Source organism: Leptonychotes weddellii, chromosome 1 (assembly GCF_054177405.1).
Source record: "Leptonychotes weddellii isolate Sample4059 chromosome 1, ASM5417740v2, whole genome shotgun sequence".
Lineage (NCBI taxonomy): Eukaryota > Metazoa > Chordata > Mammalia > Carnivora > Phocidae > Leptonychotes > Leptonychotes weddellii.
In genome coordinates, this window is record NC_138369.1 from 177,231,397 (window position 1) to 177,253,378 (window position 21,982).

The following is a 21,982-nucleotide window of genomic DNA, read 5'->3' on the forward strand; positions in this document are numbered from 1 at the left end:
AAAAAGGAAGAAGAAGAAGGTAGCGGGAGGGGAAGAATGAAGCGGGGGAAATCGGAGGGGTAGACGAACCATGAGAGACGATGGACTCTGAAAAACAAACAGGGTTCTGGAGGGGAGAGGGGTGGGAGGATGGGTTAGCCTGGTGGTGGGTATTGAGGAGGGCACATTCTGCATGGAGCACTGGGTGTTATGCACAAACAATGAATCATGGAACACTTCATCTAAAACTAATGATGTAATGTATGGGGATTAACATAAGAATTAAAAAAAAAAGCTAATAATCTTTTCTCTGAGGATTAAGGGAAAAAAAAATGAAGAAGAAAACCACTGAACATGTTAATTAGAAATGTAACTATTGACTTTGAAAATGTTTGTTTCGGGAGATTAGTCTTTGTGAACACGAGACGACTGGAAGCGAAGGAGAATTTGTTTTCAAGAACTGGAAATGGCAGATAGATCTTGATATGAGATGAATGGCTAGAAAAGAAAGGAGAGAAATATATTAGCAGCCTGTGGGGAAAGTAGGGTCAAATAAACGTTGTATAAGCTGTAAAAAAAAAAAAAAAAAAGAGGGTATGTACTGTTGAGATTTTTCAATTAGTTGTCTTCTTAGTGATCTCTTTTATATTAGCTATTAATGTCTGGATCCACATGCTGTCAGGATTTTAAGCAAGTTCTTAAAAACCCAAAAGGTGTATTTTAGAAGTAGGGGCTGGAAGTGGCACACTTCTCATCTCCTTTCGCTGTGCAATCCAATCAGTTGTGGCTTTGGTCCCCTCTGCCTCTCTTTGGCTATCTGGGCCTTAGTTTATTTATGAACAAAATGAATGTCTTGTACCAGATGACCTCTAAATTCCTTTCCAGACCTGGCATTCTATGTGTCTATGGAAATTATCAACATTTTGAAGTTTGGGATTAGACATTCCAAATCACATTTGAATATGCCATTTTGAAAAGCATTACACTTCCTTTTGTTCAGAAATATTTTTTTGCACACCCTGATTGGAGAATTGTTAGAGGGAGGATCTCTCAAATGAGACTCAGATGGGAGAAAAGAGGGGGAAGGGAGAACTGAGTTTCAAGAATTGAATGAACGCTTCACAGATTGTAAGTAGCTATCTTCCAGTGGGCCCTGAATTCTGGGAAAGGAAAAAAAATGTAGAACAAAGGTTTAAACTAAGTATTGGGAGATTTTTGTGGTTCCAAAAGTGGGGTAAGTGTTAGTAAGGAGTGTACTATTGATTCTTTCCACTGCAGTGAACTCATTGCTAAGGATTTCTTTACCCCAAACAACAACTTTGTTTACCTTGATCTTGAATCCTTCCTTATCCTTCTTCAGTAATATATTTGGTAAAACATTTTATACACACACACACACCACATATTTGCATATATGATAACTACATTCATATTTATAATATTTATAATATATCTACCAAATCAGAGAGAAATCCCATATATCTTGGATATATATTATACAAATATATATGCATTAGGTATCTCTCTGTTTTGGTAGCTAAATTATAGTAAGTACAACATCCTGTTATTTATGCTAGCTGGAAATAAAAAGCTTTCCATGGAATAGAGAGTTGGCTTTCATAGACATTTATTTTCCATGTCACATTTTTTTTCTACACAGGCTTCCCATCTGAGTCCAGGCAGATCTCTCTTTTTTGAATTTCTGGTAACTAAGGACATTTGTGCCTTTCTGTGTAATCTCTTCAAACCTTATAATCCAGTTAAGAATGCCCATTTCACATATTGAGCAGTAATTGATTCCCTTAATAGGCATTTCCATGAACCATTCTCTCTCTTTCCCAGACACTTTTTATCTGTCTGGACAAGTTTCTTTCAATAGCTGTCTACAACACTCAAGCCTTTTTTTTCCCCCCATACCTGATTCACTTCCGTCTGTTATACTCTTTGTGGCTTCTACTTCCCTCCAAGCCTTCTGTCCTCTGCCCCCAATCCTATTTCCAATGTCTTGGTCTCCAGTTCAAGTATTCATTCTCTTGCTCACTGATTTCTTTTCAGTCATTAAATTATAATTTAAAAATTTTTAAATATGATATTTACGATTAATGTCACTTCCACCTCATGCTGGAGCAAAGATATGTACAATATTATTTTGGACATATACGTGTACATTTTGGGAAGACGTATTTCTTCCATGGGTTCTGGAAGAAGAAGCTTCTTTGCAGTGCTGATGGACTGACTGTCTAAATGAAATAATATTTTTTAAGACACCTAGCTTGGGGTTAGACTTTTAGAAGGTACTCTGTAAGTAAATGTCCTTTTCACTGTCATTGTGGACTTTCATAAAACTCAGTTGATGAATCAGGGAAGATGTTTTGCTCAAGAAGGTTCAACTTACCTGGATCCCTCACTTCATACCATTAGTGTCTATTCTGCCTATTCCCAAGGCCCCCACAGACACACTTCTCATTTTCTCATGGCACGAAACAAGGATTTATGTTTCCACAAATCAAGCCTTTCAAGAGAGATTCACTGTCATTTCCAGGTCCAAAATTCCCATGGAAAGAATTAGTATTCATTCATCTTGTGTGAGGTCCTCACTTCCTGACCTATCCAAAAGGTTTAGGTCTTAGGAAGGATGGGATTAACCAAGTTTAGATTTTGCTAGGGGGCATCTGTAGTACACATTCCACAGAGAGGGCAGAGAATTAAAAACTCTCCCAGGCAACTATTCATATCTTTTGCTCTCTTCTTCTTTTTTAAAGATTTTATTTATGTATTTGAGAGAGAGAGAGCGTGAGCGTGGGTGGGGGGAAGGGCAGCAGGAGGGGGAGAGAGAATCTCAAGCAGACTCCCTGCTAAGTGTGGAGCCCGACTCTGGGCTGGATCTCATGACCCTGAGATCATGACCTGAGCCAAAATCAAGAGTTGGACGCTTGATCGACAGAGCCACCCAGGCACTCACCTTTTGCTCTCTTCTGAAGCCTCCAACATCACCTTTCCTTTCTCAGTCTCAGCCTTGCTTTTTATTTCACTGATACATAAAAGCAATTAAAAAAGAGAATTTGACATGTTCTATTAGTAAATCGAATATTTCTTTTCTTTTCCTTAACTCCAATAACCATGGTTGATCTGTCCTCCTTCATTCTGTCTAAAGCCATTTCCTCTACTTTATCATTAGTTCCCATTTTCTGTCTGTTACCCCAGGACTTCTCTCTTCCTGCATCATCAGTTTTCCCTCTCACTATGTAATTTCCCTAAGTATGTGGATGAACCATAAAATCTTCTGTTTAAAAAAATCCTCCCTTGACCCACATGTTCCTCCAGCTATGACTCCATCTCTCTGCTCCTCTTGGAAAATCCTCTTAAAATAGTTACCCCATGTTCTATATTTTCCTTTCATTCTTCTTGAACATCCTATTGTTAGGCTTTCTTCCCCACTACTTCTCATAAACTATTCTTGTCATGGTCGCCAATGACTGAAAGTTATTAGATTCAAAGGTAAATTTCAATCTTCATTATATTGTAACCATTAGCAACATTTGTCATAGTTGATCATTTCTTCCTTCCTAAGACATTTTTTTAAACCAGGTAAACAGGGAATTAATTTGGTTAATTACAATATTAGAATTCAACACATATTCTACACAAAGCACTACTAAAATCCATTAAATACTCCTTGTCAAAATACAGATGATAAGCATTTGAGATACATTCTGGTTCTGCTGATAAATGAACTGAGAGTTGTGCCTTCCACAGTTTTTAAAACTGAGGCTAAATTATTTAATAAATCTGGATGTGCAATAAGCCAATGCCCCTTGAGAGAGGAGTTAATTTTTCTCTGCTATCTGAGAATGTTCATTTATTTCTACTACATAAACCATTACTCAAGATCTATAACTCCTACATCCATGAAGAAGCATCATACTCTTAATGGACTGGTGATCCTTTAGCCTAATCCACAAAAAATAAAACAGTTCTTTTCTAAAATACAGGATGTTCCCCCCTCTTAACTCTAATGCAGGAGAAAGATATCCTGAACATCTACTTTACTATGTTACATCACTATTATAGGTCCACCAACACAACACATCCTGATTTAAATTCACACCATACATCTTTTAGTGATTACATCTTATAATGGTTACCATATAAATGTTTGCTGTTATTATCTCTAGGCATCTCAAACATACCACATCTAAAATTAAACATTTTATTGTTCATCTTCCAATCACCTTCAAAACACAGAAGGCATAGACAATTACTTTCCCAATTAGTTCTCCTTTCTTCTCAACCTGCAAATCTCCTCTTCATTTTACTCTCAGACCATAATATTGCTTCTTATTTCACTGAAAAAGCCTATTCCTCATGCTGACTTTTCCAATTGAAGTGAAGGCAATTCTTTTCTCCTGGGTACATAGACCAAAATACTTGGTGTCAGGACTGGCCCATTTTTCTTATTATAACTCATGTCTAATCTGTCAGCAGCTCCAGTTGGTGTTATAGAATTCAGTAATTTTCACCATGGTTACCACCCTATACCAAGAAGTGTCCAATTACCTCTTGACTGGACAACCTCAAGTGGATAACTGACCTCCCAGTGTACACCTTTGCTCCTCTTCATTTTTTTTTTTAATCCTTAAAGCATCCTGAGTATTTATTGTCTGCTTTCCTTACTAGAGTGTCACTACCATGAGAATAGGAACCTTTTCCCTTTTGTTCACTGCTATTTTCCTAGCACCTAAGACTGTGCCTGGCATATCGTAGGCATTCAAAGCAATGTTAGTTGAAAGATCCGCTAATTTGTGAGCTCCTTGTCAAACAAGGACCTTGGCTTATCAAATTTTGTATTTCTTGTACATAATGCATTATAGACAAAGAGCAGGTGCTCAAAATGTATTTGTTCAATGAATCCCTGAGTTACTGGAGAGTAATACAAGAAAGTCCAAATTTCTCTGTAGCTCCTTTTACAGGTTGTCTTTTGTTTTCTTCATTGTAAGGGCACTATAAAAAGTCAAAGGGATAAATCTCTCCAGAATTAATAAAGGATCATTTGTTAGGATGAAGATCTGCAGATCACAGTGGATAAAAAAGGCTGGAGGTAGGGATTTGATTCAATAGGGAGCACGAGAACAGAGCTACCTGGGAGATTATTTGCAGGGAGATGAGGTAATGGACTCTACCTGGGACATTACAACACCTCTTGTGGCAGGATAATGGGGTCTATGAGTTTTCAGAAACTGAAGAAAAAATATCCTGAGACTTTATCATAGTGAGAAATAGCTGTTGTCCCGTCTTTTATCCATTCATTCTTAACTTTCTGTTTGCTCCATTCCTTCTTTCTTTCCTTCATTCATCTACTTGTATTGAGCACTTACTATGTGTCAGACATATGATGAGATGAAGAGACAGACAAAATTCTTTTATCTATAGAATGGATGGCACTGGATTGGGGGGAGGAAGGAGGAAGGAGGAGACAGGCTGAGAAGTACAAACAGAATAAGGTGATAAAAGCTTTAATGTGTTTATAAGAAGATGTAGATACACCCAAGGTGCCATTCCCACACATGAAGACGAATCTCTAAATGAGACTGTGGGAAAGAGGATTTTCCCAGGAAATTTTGAAATTTGTTCTGAATTTTAAAGAATGAATATGAAGCTAGCTGATAGAAAGGAGAAAGACACTTTGGATAGAGGTGATAGCAATGTAGATATGCTGAGAGTACAACAGGGTATGTTCTGGAAACTACACTGGTCCCATGTGTCTAGAGTAGAGACAACATGTGAATGTGATTAAGGAAATAAAGTTAAAGGCAGGTAGAAACCAAATTATGAAGTTCATGGAAACTAAAATGAGGAGTCTGGACTTATTCTGGGTGCTCCAGGAAGTAATTTTAGGATTATAATCAGGAAAGTAAAATAACTACTCAGATTTGTGTGGTAGTAAGGTAACATTAAAAACGGGAGAGGCTCTTTCTTGAGAATTTTTGTGCCAAGCAGTGCTTAAGAGCTACTCATTTAATTCTTCTACCAAACCCCTGGAAAAGTATTATTAGGCTCATTCTAACATTAAGGAGACAGAAATTTAGACAACTTCCCATAGGGATGGGAATTCTCAGAATTCTCAGATCTCTCACTTAAAACTCTGTAATTCTTAATCATCACTACCATAGTTGTGCCTAGAATAGAGGTGAATAGTGGTGGAGTTGGTGCAGGGAGATGAGTTAGCACACTATTTCACTACATCTGGAGGGAAATGATTAGAGTGTGAACTGTGACAATGGCAGTGGAGGTGAGGAAAAAGATGATTTTGAGACAAATGAAGGAGATACAATTTATAGGATGGTAACTAGCTAGATGTGGAAGAGCAAGTAAAAGAATGAATGTGAGGTTGATGGTCATGGTAAGTGGGTGGGAGGTAGGGCCATTCACAGAAATAGAGGTAGATCAGGCCTGGAAGGGGTCAGATGTGTGGAGTGTGAGGGGCTTGTAGAACATGGGCAGTTGGATATACAGGATTGAAGCCCCTTAGAGGGCTATGAGCTAGAGGACAACTAGCACATAAACATGGATAATTGACCAAGGGATGATTGGTAGCATAATTAGAGCAGAAGGCTTAGGATAGAGCTATGGAAACTAAACATTTAGTAGATTACAAGAAGAAAACCTGCAAAAAGAGTCTGAGAGGGAACAGAAGGAGAAAAAGAATAAAGTGAGGTGAGAGAGATCCCAGACCCAGGAGGGATTCCAGATTGAGGAGATGGGCAACAATGGAAAATATTACAACAAGGACAAGTAAGGTAAGAACAGAAATATGTCCATTTTATTGGATGGTATCAGGCTCATCGTTCAACTTATCCAAAGAAATCTACTTGGTAAGGAAGTTGGTGGACCCATGTGGCAGATGGAGGGAGTAGTGGGAAGAAAGTGAGGGATTGGAACAGCCCAGGGGTAGGCAAGGGAGGTGTGAAATGCTGGCTAGAGCAGGTTGAGGTCATGGGAAGGATTTTTGGAAAGGGCTGTGGAAGTGATTTGGGAGGGATAGACTCCAAGAAAATGTTGGAATGATGATTCTTTGATAACAATTATGTTGGGAAACCTCAGAAATAGATCTTTGACTTGTTTCAACTGTGCATGTGAGGTGGGGGGGGGCATTTATGTATATCCTTTCAGCTTTATTCAGACTTGCAACCTGCACAAATATTGCTACCTCTTTATGTACAAAATAGGCTTTTTAATTTCTTTCCTCCTTCTTTACCTTTCTTTTTTTCTATCAACTGAAGCATAGGAACTTGGAGAATAGAAGCTGTGATTTTAATTCACCACCAGTGAATTTTTTTCTTTCAGTAAGTTAGTGTTAGCGGTTCCCACCAGAGTGCTGCCAGGGGAAGATTTTGAGCTGGACTAGGATCCCTGTTTGATACAGTGCAGGATCCAGAATTATCAACAATGTCAAACTGACTATTTCCATAAGCCTTTATCCCTCTCTTCGAAGCAGTCTTTGTCCTTGAACCCAGCTTTTGTTCTCTTGAGTGAAAGACTGAACAATGTCCTAGTTTAGGTGTTTCCATACAAGGATCAGAAATAGCTTCTCCCTCTCTTAACTAGAGTAGGGGCACAAAACTTATAATCACATAGAGGGACCATTGTGAACATTGTCATCATCTTTATGTTCAAAAGTAAAGACTTTAGATAAGTTGGAGTTCATTGATTTCAAAAGCATTCGATTGCAATGAGGATGGTTGGGGAGAGAGTAGAGATAGCGGGGGTAAAATGGATGGGGAAAATTCCTCAGATGGAGTTGTGTTTTTAAAGATTTTATTTATTTATTTGAGAGAGAGAGAGCAAACGAGCAGGGGGGAGAGGCAGAGGGAGAAGCAGACTCCCCGCTGAGCAAGGAGCCCGACGCAGGACTTGATCCCAGGACCCTGGGGTCATGACCTGAGCCGAAGGCAGACAACCAACTGAGCCACCCAGGTGTCCCTGGAGTTGTATTTTTATACCTCAGAGACTGAGGATGCTGGAAGATGTAGAATACTAGGTTGGCTCTGTCCTTTGGCACTTGTATGTAGACTTTAACTTTTCCCAAGGATAAGTGTGGCAATCTGCACTTTCTTCACATCTGAGTGCCACTGGCTTCACTCATAGGCAGTATCAAATGGCCTGGAGCCAGTGACATTTGCCTGTTCTGCCAGGGGTTTATGCCAACCCTACCTGGAATCTGTGGTTGTTCTGGTAAGGAGGACTTTGGTGCTCTAGCTGGGCACCAATGAATGTCTAAAAACTCAACAAAATCTTCACACTGGTTACTGCAGATACTCAATGGTAGTTTAAAAGCTGGCACTGACTGAGCTATAACCCGTAAGTTAGTCAATCAATAAATAGTGTTTGGGAGCCTTAGCACAACTTGGCAAAAGTGTGACTAGCTGTGGTGAGTTGTTTGTTACATTTAAAAATTGAAGTTTGCCTGTTCTCCTGGTTTCCGAAGAAGCTCACGGTGCTGAAGTCACTGATTACTTGCGCACTTGTATCATGCTCACTAATTATTAAGAATAACAACTGAAATTTGTATTATGCTTTCTATTTATACTTTCCCATATGTGACCTTATTTGAAGCTCATAACAACATTGAAGAGAAGGTAATTACTATTGCTAATTTAGAGATGGGGAAAACAAGGCTCAGCATATGTCAGTGCCATAGCTAAAGTCACAGAGCCGGTAAAAGGCCAAGGGGAACTTCATCTTCTGTCTTCCATGGCTTTTCTCCACCATGTAGACAGAGAAGTTTGCTCCTACCCTGGTGTCAGGAATCTTTCAGAGTTATATCAGCTAGTAAAATCAGTAGGTTCCTGAGGTTAGGCATTCCAGGGCAAATAGAGCTTGGAGGTTGCTGGAGAATGAGTTTCTTAGCATTGGTCAGCCTTGAGGTCAAATGCAATATTAGTAACACTGAATAGCTTTGCCCTTGAGAAATTAAAACCCCATCACCTCTAACCAGACTTGGATGAAGCATGTTCTTAGGTCTCATGAAGGGTTTAGCACATTCTATTTTAATGTAAGGCATGGGAGCCTTAGTAAGTTTTTGCATATTTTCCACAAAAGCATGTAAAGGAAGAGTGAAAATAAGAATAATTGGAACAAAATCAATAAGTTACCAATAGCCTTTTTTCTGTAATTCAAGCATTGAGTTTTTTCACCATAAGCCAATCTTCTAAAGGAAACAGATAAAAAAAAAAAAAACAAAGTAATTTTTTAATATATGGTACATTAAAAATACTGTATTGGTTGAGTAAATAATGGTGCATCCACACAATGAGTCACTGCAGTCTTTAAACTTGATGATGCTGCAAATATCTAATGAAACAAACACATACACAATATATTGTTATTTTTTTCAAAAGCAGCATATGTAGCAATATGAATGTGTGTGTGTGTGTGTGTGTGTGTGTGTGTCTAGGGAGAGACGGAGAAATAGGGAAAGGACTGGAAGGATACATACAAATGCTTAGCTCGTTTCTACCTCTGGCTCAGTGATGTGCTGGTTGGGTTATCTGGGAAACAGACATTATGACACAGGAGTGCAAAAGGATTATTGGGGATTCAACAAATGGTGTTGGGAAAACTGAATACATGCAAAAGAAAGAAATTGGGCCCCCTCATCCCATGAAAAGGAAAGAAGTTGGACTCTTACCATATACAAAAATTAATTCAAAATGGATCAACCACCTAAATGTAAGAATTAAAGCTATAAAACTCTTAGAAGAAAATACGGAAAAGCTTGATAGCATCAGATTTGATGATGGTTCTTTGATATGACAACAAAAGCACAGGCAAGGAAAATAAAAATAGATAAATTGGATTTCATCAAAATTAACAACCTGTGCATCAAAGGACACAGTCAACACTACAAAAAGGTAACCAATGGAAGAGGAGAAAATATTTGCAAATTATAGACTTGATTTGAAGTAAGCATCTAGAATACATAAATAATTCCTACAACTCAACAAATAATCCAATTAAAAATGGGCAAAGGACTTGAATAGACAGTTTTCCAAAAAGGATATACAAATGCCCAACAAGCATATTGGAAGATGCTCAACATCACTAATCATTAGGGAAATGCAAGTCAAATCCACAATGAGATACAGCCTCACATTCATTAGGATGGCCACTATCAATCAATCAATCAATCAATCAATAACAAATGTTGATGAGGATGTGGAGAAAATAAAATCCTTGTGCAGTGTTGGTGGGAATGCAAAGTAGTCCAGCCACTCTGGAAAACGATGTGGTAGCTCCTCAAAAACCTAAAAATATTTTTACTGTATGATACAGCCATTCCATTTCTGGGTGTATTTCCAAGAGAATCAAAAGCAGAGTCTCAAAGCAATATTTGCTCTTCCATGTCCATAGCAGCATTATTCACAATAGCCAAAAGGTGGAAGCAACTCATGGACAGTGGATGGGTAAACAAAATAGTCTATATACATACCATGTAATAATGTTTGCCTAAAAAGGGAAGGAGATTTTGACACATGCTACGACATTATATTAAGTGAAATAAGCTAACCGCAAAAAGACAAATACTATATGATTTCACTTGCATGAGGTGTCTGGAGTAGTCAAATTCATAGAAACAGAAAGAATTGTGGTTCCCAGGGCCTGGGGGAGGGAAGGACGGGCAATTGTTGTCTAATGGGTACAGATTTTTAATTTTGCAAAATGAAAGCTCTGAAGGTTGGTTGCTCAACAATGTGAATGTACTTAACACTACTGAACTGTGTACTTAAAAATGGCTAATTAGGTAAACATTGTATGTTCTGTGTGTTTTACCACAACTTAAAAAAGATTAGTGGGGAGTAAGGAGTAACGTCTGTTAAGGAAAAGGGGAGGAAAGAGAATTAGGCAGGGGAACTATCACACTGTGATGTAGACAGTCTCTAGGAGACTGTCTAGGAGAATTGTCGTAGGAGTTCTGGAGCAAAGCTCGCCTATTAGAAGGGGTCACTTTGGGTGGATACACCAGGCCTTTGCATCACCTCTTGACTATGGTTATCATGAATTTGGCCACCATGCCTTACTCAGTCATTGTCAGGGGCTGCCCTGAGATGAGTAGGACCTCTGCTTGAAAGCTGACAAGTGCTGAAGGAGTTAACAGTTGGAGGCTGTCAGGCAGGCACACTCCTGGAGCTGGGCACCAGTTCCTTCTTTGAAAAGGGATATGAGTGACAGATCTCCATGTCTGCCACATGGGAGTAAGAGGGAGTTTTATCTTCCTTCAGTTTGCATTTCTGTGTATCCCATATTTCTAACAACGAATAAAAAATGACTTTTTAATAAAAAATAAATGAAAATAATTATAATATATGGCAACCAGTAATCTTAACTGTCAACAATTAGTTATTAAATATCCATTTCAGATTATTATGTGCAGACCCCTACCATGTAAACAAACACATTCTATCCTAATAAATCAAGGAATTATGAATTCTCCTGTGAAGCTGAAAGATGTTTGTTCTGCCATGTTGGTTGATATTCGTCAATTTGATTTTGGCATATGAAATGGGCATCACTGTAGATATTGCCTACTTTAATTTTATCCTACCAGAGTACAGAAGGCATTCAGATGGATTATTGCAAAAATATTAACCACAATACACAAACCTTGGAAAGTATCATTTTATTTCTGTTGAAACAATGAAGTTATCACAACAGGCTTAAAACTGTGGTGGAGACTTCCAAAGCAGGCAACCATAGATGCAGGAAGACAGTCAGGTATGGTCATCCAATAATGCTATTAAAAAATTGTCAGATCCTCACATGAAAGGCAACTTTTAAGAAGAAGATGCAAGGGAAATCATCAGAGTGACAGCTCTTTTAACTTTAAATTATTTATGGGTTATGTACCTGCATCTTGGGTAGGCTGGTGTCAAGAGGGCTTCATTCACAAAAGAATAAAAATTCCCTAATTTCAGTGAAAGGAAGATGAACTAAGGGAGCAAGAAAATTGTAGAGAGAGTTACAGATCCAAAGGCTGAGAGAAATGCAGGGCGGTTGGCTTTTCTATATCTGTCAGGAATAACTGCATTGAGGTATTGGGAATTCATCCATGCAAAATTACTTGAGTAAAAAATTACTTTTTCCTACAAACTCACAAAATAGAGGATCGATATACTGCTAGGAGATAGAAAACACTGAGTAATCACACATATCAAACTAAAACTGTTCCTGCTGTACACTTCTGAGACCTGGTTTTATGTCTAATTAAGCAACTGAAATGATTTATGGGCTTTAACATTTACTTTAAAAGTGGAATTTGAAGGGCAAATCTGTCTTTCTAAATTTTACCGGTTTAAAAAGGTATCTTAAGTCACCAATGGTGAGACTCAATAAAATCTCCAGTTAAATGACTCTCCTGAGTTTGGATAAGGCTAAACTGATCAGAGTAATTTACCAAAATTTGGCAAGATTTTCAAGCTTGCTTAACCTTGTGGGGGTTTAGGAGGGTTTTTGGTTTGTTTTGTTTCTGTTTTTGTTTTGCATGCATTCAAAAAAAAAGTCTATTCCATGATAGGCACTGTTCTAAGTGTTCATGATATAGCAGTGAATAAAACCAAACAAAAGTTTCTGACCTCAGGGAGTTTAGCACCTAGTGGGAAGAGGGGGGAAAGCCATAAATAAAACACAGAAGTGAATAAGTTTATATAGTAGAGGATGATAAGTGCCATGGAAAAGAACAAAGGATGAAAAATGTAGAGGATGATAAGTGCTGTGGAAAGCAATAAAGTAGGAAAAATGTACAGGGAAAAGAAGGTGAGGAGAAGTGCAGTTCTAAATCAATCTATAGAACAGGGAAAGGTGACATTTGAGCAAAGACTTGAAAGGGGCTCCAAAGTGAGTGATGTGCCTGTCTAGGAAGAGTGCTGCAAATAGGGGAAATAGCATGTGCAAAGGCCCTGCATCAGTCTGAGCAGGATACCAATGACACAATCAAATGGGGTACTTTGAGGAGAGTTGAAAAAAGTGATTATTTACAGAGATGTGCACAGGTTGTAGGAGAAATGACAAAGAACAATACAGTATTCAGGAGGAAAAGACAGTGGAGCCCCATGATCATCACTGAGCCTGAGTGGGTGACTGGTAAGTGGTTATTGGAACTCAGAGTAACAAACAACTGTGTCAAAAGTCTGCCTAACAGGAGCTGTGTGACCTAAGGTTAAGGAATGTGTGCCTGCAACACTGCAGGAAGGAAGCACAGGGAAGGAGAGAAAATGAAAGACTAATCTCACTTTCATCCCTCCTTCAGATCTTCTGCTGGGCTCCCCATTGACCACGTGAAAATTAAGAAAGAGAAACCTCACTAATGTGGACTCCAGGGGCTAGAAGGGGAGGCTGGAAGGGGAGTTGTGCCATTCATGTCAATTAGAGGAAGAATTGGACCCCAATGGAAGAAATGCAATAGGAAAGAATCATCAATTACAGGCCCTAACAGGGAAAGATGTTTATTGCGTGTTCTAGAAAAACTATCCGTGCAACTCAGCAGATGAGAAACTATCATCATCCTGAACTCTTGCTTTTCTCCAATGGGCTTTCATTCAAAACAACCCCTCTCTACTTCCTCTTTCTTCTCCATAAAATAACATTCCTCTTTTTTGTTTGCTGGACTTGTCTATGATTTTTGCCATAGCTTGCATGTCCCAAATTGCAATTATCTGTTATTCCCAAATAAACCTCTTGTTGCTGATAAAATAACAGACTGATTTATTTTTAAGGTTAATAGCCAAATCCACCTGGAAGCAGAGGGCCAGAGAGATCATTGTGGTAGGTCATAAAGTTTATCCTTACAGGGCACAGAGCAGCGATGAGAAGGAAGGAGACTAGGTATCGAGGGGTGAATGGAAAATTTATTTTACAAGCTTTGAAGTGAGATTATGGCTGACGTGAAGAGGAATAGCAAGGATGCCATTGTAATTACAGAAGAGGGATTGCGTAGAAGAATACCAGGAAATGAGGTCAGAGAACTAGCAGACTAGAATTTGATGGGCATTGTCAGGGATTGTAAAGCCCTTAGCTCTTACTATGAGTAAAACAGGGAGCTGTTGGAGAGTTCTATGTGAAAAGGTGACAGGAGTTGGTGTGCCTTACAAGTGTATCGCTGGATGTTGAGTTAAAAATAGACTCTGTTGAGGTGGCTGGGTGATGGACATTGGGGAGGGTATGTGTTGTACTGAGCACTGGATGTTGTGTAAGACTGATGAATCACAGACCTGTACCCCTGAAACAAATAATACACTACATGTTACTTAAAAAAAAATAGACTCTGGTGAGACAAGGGTGGACTCATGAGACCAATGAGGATGCGGTTGCTTAATTCAAGCAAGAGAAATAGCAGTTTATAGGTGGACACAGTGAACAGGGTGTGTGTGTGTGTGTGTGTGTGTGATAGAGAGGGAAACAGGAATCGAGGATGATTTCAAGTAGGAAGGACAGAGTTGCCATTGATTGATTTGGGAAAGACTGTAGAAGAACCATTGTTTTTGAGAAAATCTCAGCAATCAGTCGGGCATCTTGTATTTGAGGTGTCTGTTAGGACACGGTGAGCAGGCAGTTGGCTTTATATGAGTTTTGAGTTTAGGAGGAAGGTCTCACTGGGAGATAGAAATTTTGTAGATGTTAGTGTTAGAAGGTATTTAAAACCATTAGAAGAGATGAGATCACCTAAGGAGCAAGCATGGAGAGAAAAGAGAGGGGGTTGCAGAACTTGGGCTTGGAGAAGCCAACAGAGGGGACGGAAGGAACATCCCAGGGAGCAGGGAGAAAAAATTAAAAAGAGAAGGTGGTTTCCTGAAAAGGAAGTGAAGAAAGAGTTTCCAGGAGGAGGGAATGATCAACAGTGATGATCAATGATCAATCACTGCTGATAAGTACAATGAAGATGGAGTTGCTACTTAACCATTGGGTTTAGTAGCATGGAGGTCATCAGTTCCTTGATACATCCAGATTTCAAAGAGTAGTGAGGGGAGTGGGTTTAATGAGAATGGGGATAGAAAGAAATGCACTGGAAATAATTAGTATAGATTTCTCTTAAGAGCATTTTGCTGTAAAGGTGAGCAGAAAAATAGGGCAGTAGCTGGAGAGGAAAATAGGGCAGTAACTGGAGAGTCAAAGATTTTTTTTAACAAGAGCTAGAACAGCATGTTTTAGGAAATTAAGAATGAGCTAGTAGAAAAGACAAATTGAAGATGCAAAGGAAAGAATAGAGAAGAGAATTGCTGAAACAATGTCCTTGAGGAGGCAAGAGGGGGTGGAAGAGCCTGATGAAATTGACAGATTGTCTTAGATATGGGTATGGACATTTCATTCATAGCAGTGGTTTCCAAACTTTTGTATTAGAATCACCTGGGAAGCTTTTAAAACTCCTGAGATCTACATCTCATTCCCCTAAAAATTAAAACAGAGTATCTGGGAGAGGACCCAGCATAATAAAAAAAAAATGTTTCCCAGATGGCATGTATCAAATCACTTGGGGAACTTGATTGCTGGCCCTACTCCCAGCGTTTCTGATTCAGTAGGTCTGAGTCCATCTGAGAATTTGCATTTCTGATATCCCTGGTGACACTGATGCTCCTGCACTGGGGACAACTCTTTAAAGATCACTGATGTATAGTAACAGGAGCAAAGTTATAGTGTATGGGGGCCAATGCTGGTTGGTGGGTCAAGGTAGTGGTGGGAACTTGAGGACGTTCTCTTCTTATTTAAATATTCTCAACGAAGTGAAAAGAAAGGTCATCATTTGGAAGTGTGCAAGGTTAGGAGGGTATGGAAGAGTCAAGGAGAAAGGAGAAGGTATCTTATAAAATTTAGTAAATGGGACTGTGAGTGGTCTAAGGAAATGTAACACAATTTTGGAGCAATTTTGGGGCATCAATAGGGCTCACGTGAAGTTGGAAGTCATAAATTTAAAATGAGACCAACCAGCATGTTTGTGCTTTTCACTCTAGCCACACTTATTTGCATAGATGGAAGTGTAGATAAGGTAGAGAGATGCATTTGACCAAGGTTCAGGTTTTGCTAAGAGTGCAATAATGTAAGAGGGGAGCCAGGGATTGGGAGTGTTCACAGGGGAGGATCTATAATGATTGAAATGGAATTGAAATTTGGGTAAGGAGGAAGAGAAAGACATTAAGGGAATGAGTAGAAAGGGGGCAAGGTTAAAGGAATGAAGATTCATTGGAGCAGAAGGATTGTTTTATGTCAGACAAGAGAGTTTTTGAAATTGAGATTAAGGGGGAGTTGCATTTATTTATTATGACAAGGCCAGTCTTATGACCATGGGAGTGTGTGGTTGAGGAATTGTTGAGATTGTGGTTATGGAGAGGAGTTTAATGAGCCGAGAGCCCATGGTGTTAAAAAAAGCATTCATATGAATATTGAAATCAGTAGGATAAAAGATAGACACAGTTTTGGAAAGAGACTAACAGTAAGCCGGATGCTGAGGGTTTTTGCAAAACAAGAGGAATTCAAAGCTGGGTTTTTTAGGAATCATACAGTGGTGTGGAAGTGGCCATGAGAAGCAGAGAGGACACTGTTCAAGCTCCCCACTTAGTGTATGGGGTTGTGGGAGAAGACAATCATCGCTTGAGAGGGCTTTCGAAGCAGCATGCCCTCACGAAAATCCAGATACTTGTTAAACTAAGAAGATCAATAAAGCCCCAGAGAGAGGTTGAGGTGGTTGGGTGTTTGGGGATGTTTGGTCTGAGAACCAGGGGGCACGTGGAAGAGTTTTAGGAGTTGGGAAAGAGTCAAGGACTGGAACAGACTCGGGGATATGGAAAGATGTGGAGGATTAGAGGAGGTTAAGTGTTGCTTAGGAGTCTGAGCCTCTTGGGATGATGCATATAAATAGTGCAAAGGGCTATAATGTGATGAATCCTGGCGACCTCAAGACAGAGAGTGGTGTTGAATTTTCAAATGTAGAGAAGTAGTCAGGGGTGGGGACCTGGGACACCCCCGTCACAGCTTCTGAGTGATGTGTGGAGGCCAGGGAGGGGTGGTGTTATTTTGAGTACATGAGGTTTTCTCTTGTCTCCTGAAGATGGAGTTTTGAGTGTATGGAGAGGGGATGTTAACTCAGAGTGCCCAGCCAAAATTATTTTAATTAAAGGAAATGATCTTGTAAGTGTTGCCAGACTCAGAGAAAAGGAACTCAGATGATTACATGGAGAACTGATGCAATATTTGGAAAGGGTTCACCCCTTATTTCTGGTAAAGGAATCCATTAACAGTGACATAAAAATGGAGGAGAATCCCCACCACCGATCCATCTCTTTGTTGGTTAATGTGGTTTCATTTTTCTTGCTTTTACAGATTTTGTGTTTGATGTTTCGTATCCAAATTGCCCAAGTCATTGCTTTGGCTTTCTACTACACTTTAGGAACAAGGCCAGTTTCTTGGCAGAACCCTGATCTGCAGGCAATCTCAGATACTTTGTTTTGGTGTTCCTTTAAACCTTAATTTCTCAGGATTTGGTGGCATAAAATTCATTCCAACTAGAATTTATTGAGTTTTGGTATGCATAGTAATTGGTGATGTCCTCTGGGAGCTGCAGAAGAACTTTAAGATGCTGGGTAGCTTAAATGAAACTGAATGTTGCTTTGCATTTCTCAGCATTTTTTTCCCCACTGAACATTTCCAGATAATATTGAAAGTGCACCCTGAGCTTCAACTTGCTTTATTATGGCTATTATTAAAATTAGAATTTATAATTTAAGAGAAGGCCTGCACATTTAGAAACCCCCACCTATGAACATTGAATTGATTATAAGGCAGAAGCTAGTTTATAGCTGAACCAGAAAATCTAGGATACTTAAACAGGCTTCTCCTTCAGCTACTGCCACATATCTCTGTTCTTTAGAGCAAAATTCCTGGAAAAAAATTTTTTTTTAAGATTTTATTTATTTATTTTTGAGAGAGACAGAGACAGAGAGAGAGAATATGAGTTGGGGGAGGAGCAGAGGGAGAGGGACAAGCAGACTACATGCTGAGTGTGGAGCCCAACACAGGGCTCCATCCCAGGACCCTGAGATCAGCACCTGAGCCGAAACCAAGAGCTGGATGCTCAACCAACTGAGCCTCCCAGGCAGGCCCCTGGAAAATGTTTTTATCCTTGTTAGCTACATTACTATTACCTTCCTTGCTCTCTGGCATCTATTCCGTTTGGGCATTGCCCCTGTATTGTTCACGAAGATCACTAATGTCTCTGGGTTGTCCATTTTTAGTCTCCAGCCTGATTTCTGTGCAATGAATGTTTAGCTCCCATCTTGTTCTCTCACCACATTTGACTCCATTGATAATTTTTTCCATCTTGAAATACTGCTGTTGCCTTCTTAGATCTCACATTCTCTAATTTTCTGCTTCTTCCCTAGAAATTCCTTATCAGACTCCTTTGCTGGCTCTTCTTGGTCTTGCGAGTCTGTAAGATGCTGTTAAAAACTCAGCCCTGTCTTTGGCTCTCTTCTTTCTGAATAGACACTCATGTTGCAGGTGCTCTCATCAATCCTGTTGTTTTAAAAATTATCAATAGAATGGTGTTTCTCCAATTGTTCTTTCTAGCTGTGAGCTCTCCCTAAACTCCAGGCTCAAGTATTCAACTGCGGGACATCTCTAGGTGCCTAGTGAACATCTCAAACTTCCCAGGCCCCCAAACTGAACGCTGATTTCCTCCTCTCTCCAGGAGTCCCTGTTTCAGTAAATGACACCGCCACCCACCTGGCTGCTCAGGCCCAGTGATCATGGTTCTTTCTCTTATACCCAAAATACGTTTGTAAATCCTCTGGTTCTATATCTGAACTATGGCTAAAATCCAACTACTTCAAAGCTCCTTGTCATTATTTCCCCAGTCAAAGCCTTCACCTGGAGCCCCAAAGAAGGCTTTGTTACGCGTCTTCCACTCTTGTTGTTCTCCTAGATTCTAATTTGCATACAGAAAACAAAGTGACCTTTTAGAAAAGCCAGACAGATTATGTACCTTCTTATCTCAGAACTTTCCAAAAGACTTTGCATGACATTGACTACAAAATATAAAGACAAGCCCCTACATTTCTGTCATGCTCCCCCTGTCCCACACACCTAAGCTATGCTGAGCTTGATTGATGTTCCTTGAACACACTAGATACATTTCTGCCTAGATCTTTGCCCTTGCTATGTCCTTTGGCTACAGTGCCTTCTGCCAAGATCTGTACAGACTTTATTATTTTATTCAGGTCTCTGTGCAAATGTCATCTACTCAGAGAGGATTTCCTAGACTGTTGTATTTGAATACTAACTCCCCACCTATTACCGTCTATCTTTCTGAACTTTTTACTGCCTGACATTCAATTATGTATTTATTTGTTTATTTTTGTTTCTTCCAATGGAACGTAGGCTTCCTAGAGTCAGGAATTTATTTTATTTCTCTGCTGTGCCTGGGGCACCTAGAACACTTTGAGCCTAGGAAAAATGGAATTACTGCTGGTGAGGTGAGCCAGAGTTGCATCTCCCTCCAGGGAGAGTTTTGAGAATGGTAAGCATTTGACAGATGGCCTGGAGTTATCTTCTTCCAACAGTTGTTATGGTCTAAGTGACTATTTCTGATCAGGAAATAGAAAGAACATTTAAAACATCTTATATTTTTATGTTTTAGTGGTGATGTTTTATATTTTTATAGTGATGAACCAGACCCATAATTAGGGCTTAACAAATTTTTGTTTAGTAAAGAATGAATGCAAGTATATATATATATATATACACATATATATATATACACACACAGAGAGATCATGTTACAAATTACAAGATCTTTAGATAATTTCTTATTTTGCAACAACTATGCTTCTAATGTTAAGGATATTATTTAAAGAAGTAAAAAAATACATTTCACTTAGCTTTATGTGACTATCAGGATGATTGTGACATTCTTTCTCTATGGCTTAGTTAGGTTTCAAGGCAAAGAGCATTCTATAAGGGAAAGAAAAATATGAGTGTATCTTAATTGACTAGAAATATGAACTCTTACCAGAAAGTGTTTTTCTGAATTCTAGAAAATTAATCTCTAGGATTCCGTAAACCTCAACTTCAACCTCAGGCAGTATTTAATGTGTTACTACAGAGTATGGCCCTTTTATTTTACTTTATTCACATTTTAAACATAGCTAAATGAAATAATCTTATTTTAACGAGAAAAAAAATATGAACTCTTACAAATATACTTAAATTGTAGCTTGAGAACAATTTAAGACAAAAATTATGTGTGTTTTCAAGCTTCCACACATCAAGTAACTCCACATGACAGAAATTTCTTGCAAAACTACATATCTACAGGAAAGACATATCCATATATAAGCAATATAATTTATTCAATTTTGGAGTATTGTTTTCTTCCATTCTCGCATTTTTAAAAAGGATTTATTTATTTATTTGAGAGAGAGATCGAGTGCAAGTGGGAGGGGCAGAGGGAGAGGGAGAGAGAATCCTAAGCAAACTCCCTCCTGAGCCTGAAGTGGGGCTCCATCTCAGGACCCTGAGATCATGACCTGAGCCGAAACCCAGAGTCAGACACTCAACCAACTGTGTCACCCAGGCGCCCCTCTTGCATTTTTATCATACAAAGAAATTAGTGTTTGACGTTCCCGGACATGAAATTCTGTCTCCTTCTTTCTGTGCTGTTCATGTTAAATGCTTCCTTCTCTCCTTTGCATTTCACACAGAGCATAACAAGAACTGAGTGTGGACAGAGCAGGGGTTTGGAATGAGCATCAGTTAAGTTGTCAGGAAATGTGGTTTCCAGTCCCTGTTTTACCTCTCATTAGCCGTGTGACCTTGGGCAAAGCACCTAACCTCTCTAAAAAGAAGACATTCTTGTTGGCCTCTAAGAGGGCTTTTCATTCTGCAAGTCTCTGGATTTATGGAGTTCCCCACAATTCATTCCAGGGTAAGATTTCCTCCCACTGAAGTACAGCCCTCTTCAACATTGCGCTCCATGGATGAAACCCAAGTAAAGGGGTTTAAAGCCTTTTGGGATTCTAAATTTTGGCCACTCTTTTTATTACTTCAACATTAACTCCATTCATATTCTTATGTTTTAAAAAAGTCAGCTCTTTATCAGGAAATCACTTGGTTTGTGCAAAATATAAGCAGCATTCAACAAGACTTGGTTAATGTTATGTACCAGGATGAATGGGACAAATGGGCATCTTTTTGCTCAGTTTAATATGCTGGCTCTAATATAATTAAAAAATGTAGGACAAAATCAGAGCTCATCCTTTTAGCACCCTATTGTACTCAGAGAAGAGCATAAGTTCTAATATGCATTTTACATGTCAAAATTTTCATAGATGTCCAATTTTTCTAAAATCAACTTTATTGAAGTATAATTTACATGGTTATAATGTGCACATTTTAAATGTACACTTTTGTGAGTTGTGTCAAATGTATAAACCATGGGCTATGGGTTGAATTTTGTCCCCCTCCCCCCAAAAGAGATATATTGGAGTCCTAGACCCTAGTACCTCAGAATGTGACCATATTTGGAGAAAGAGTCTTTACAGAAGTGGTCCAGTTAAAATAAGGTCATTAGGGCAGGCCCTAATTTAATATTACTCTTATCCTTATAAAAAGAGTAAATTTGGACACAGAGACATGCACATAGGCAGAATGTCATAGAAAGACTGGAATTATACTTCCAGAAGCCAAGCAACTACCACAAGCTTGGAGAAAGGCCCTGGTCAGAACCTTTAGTGCCTTCAGAGGAAACATGGCTCTGCTGATACCTTAATCTCAGATTTCCAGCTGCCAGTATTGTGAGACAATAAATTTCTGCGGTTTAAGCAACTCAGTCTGTGACACTTTGTGATGGCGACCCTAAGAAACTAGGATATACCTTGTAACCATTACTCCAAATAAGGTATAGAATATTCCCATAACCCTAGAAATTTCCCCGGTGTTTCCGTGTAGTCAATCTTTACTCCCT

At 39.1% G+C, this 21,982-nt stretch overlaps 1 protein-coding gene and 1 long non-coding RNA gene across 4 annotated transcripts in view; one reads left to right on the plus strand and one right to left on the minus strand.

Moving 5' to 3' along the window:
• The window catches only part of LOC115942859 (uncharacterized), a 230,713-nt gene that overhangs the window by 165,390 nt on the left and 43,341 nt on the right, over positions 1–21,982 (plus strand). The gene's annotated exons all lie outside the window — the stretch shown is intronic.
• CYYR1 (cysteine and tyrosine rich 1) overlaps positions 1–21,982 on the minus strand; it is a 183,347-nt gene that overhangs the window by 26,820 nt on the left and 134,545 nt on the right. Inside the window, exon 5 of the mRNA XM_081802351.1 lies at positions 2,942–3,010. Within this exon, the coding sequence (XP_081658477.1) occupies positions 2,942–3,010 (69 nt within the window). The remainder of the gene's footprint in view (positions 1–2,941; positions 3,011–21,982) is intronic.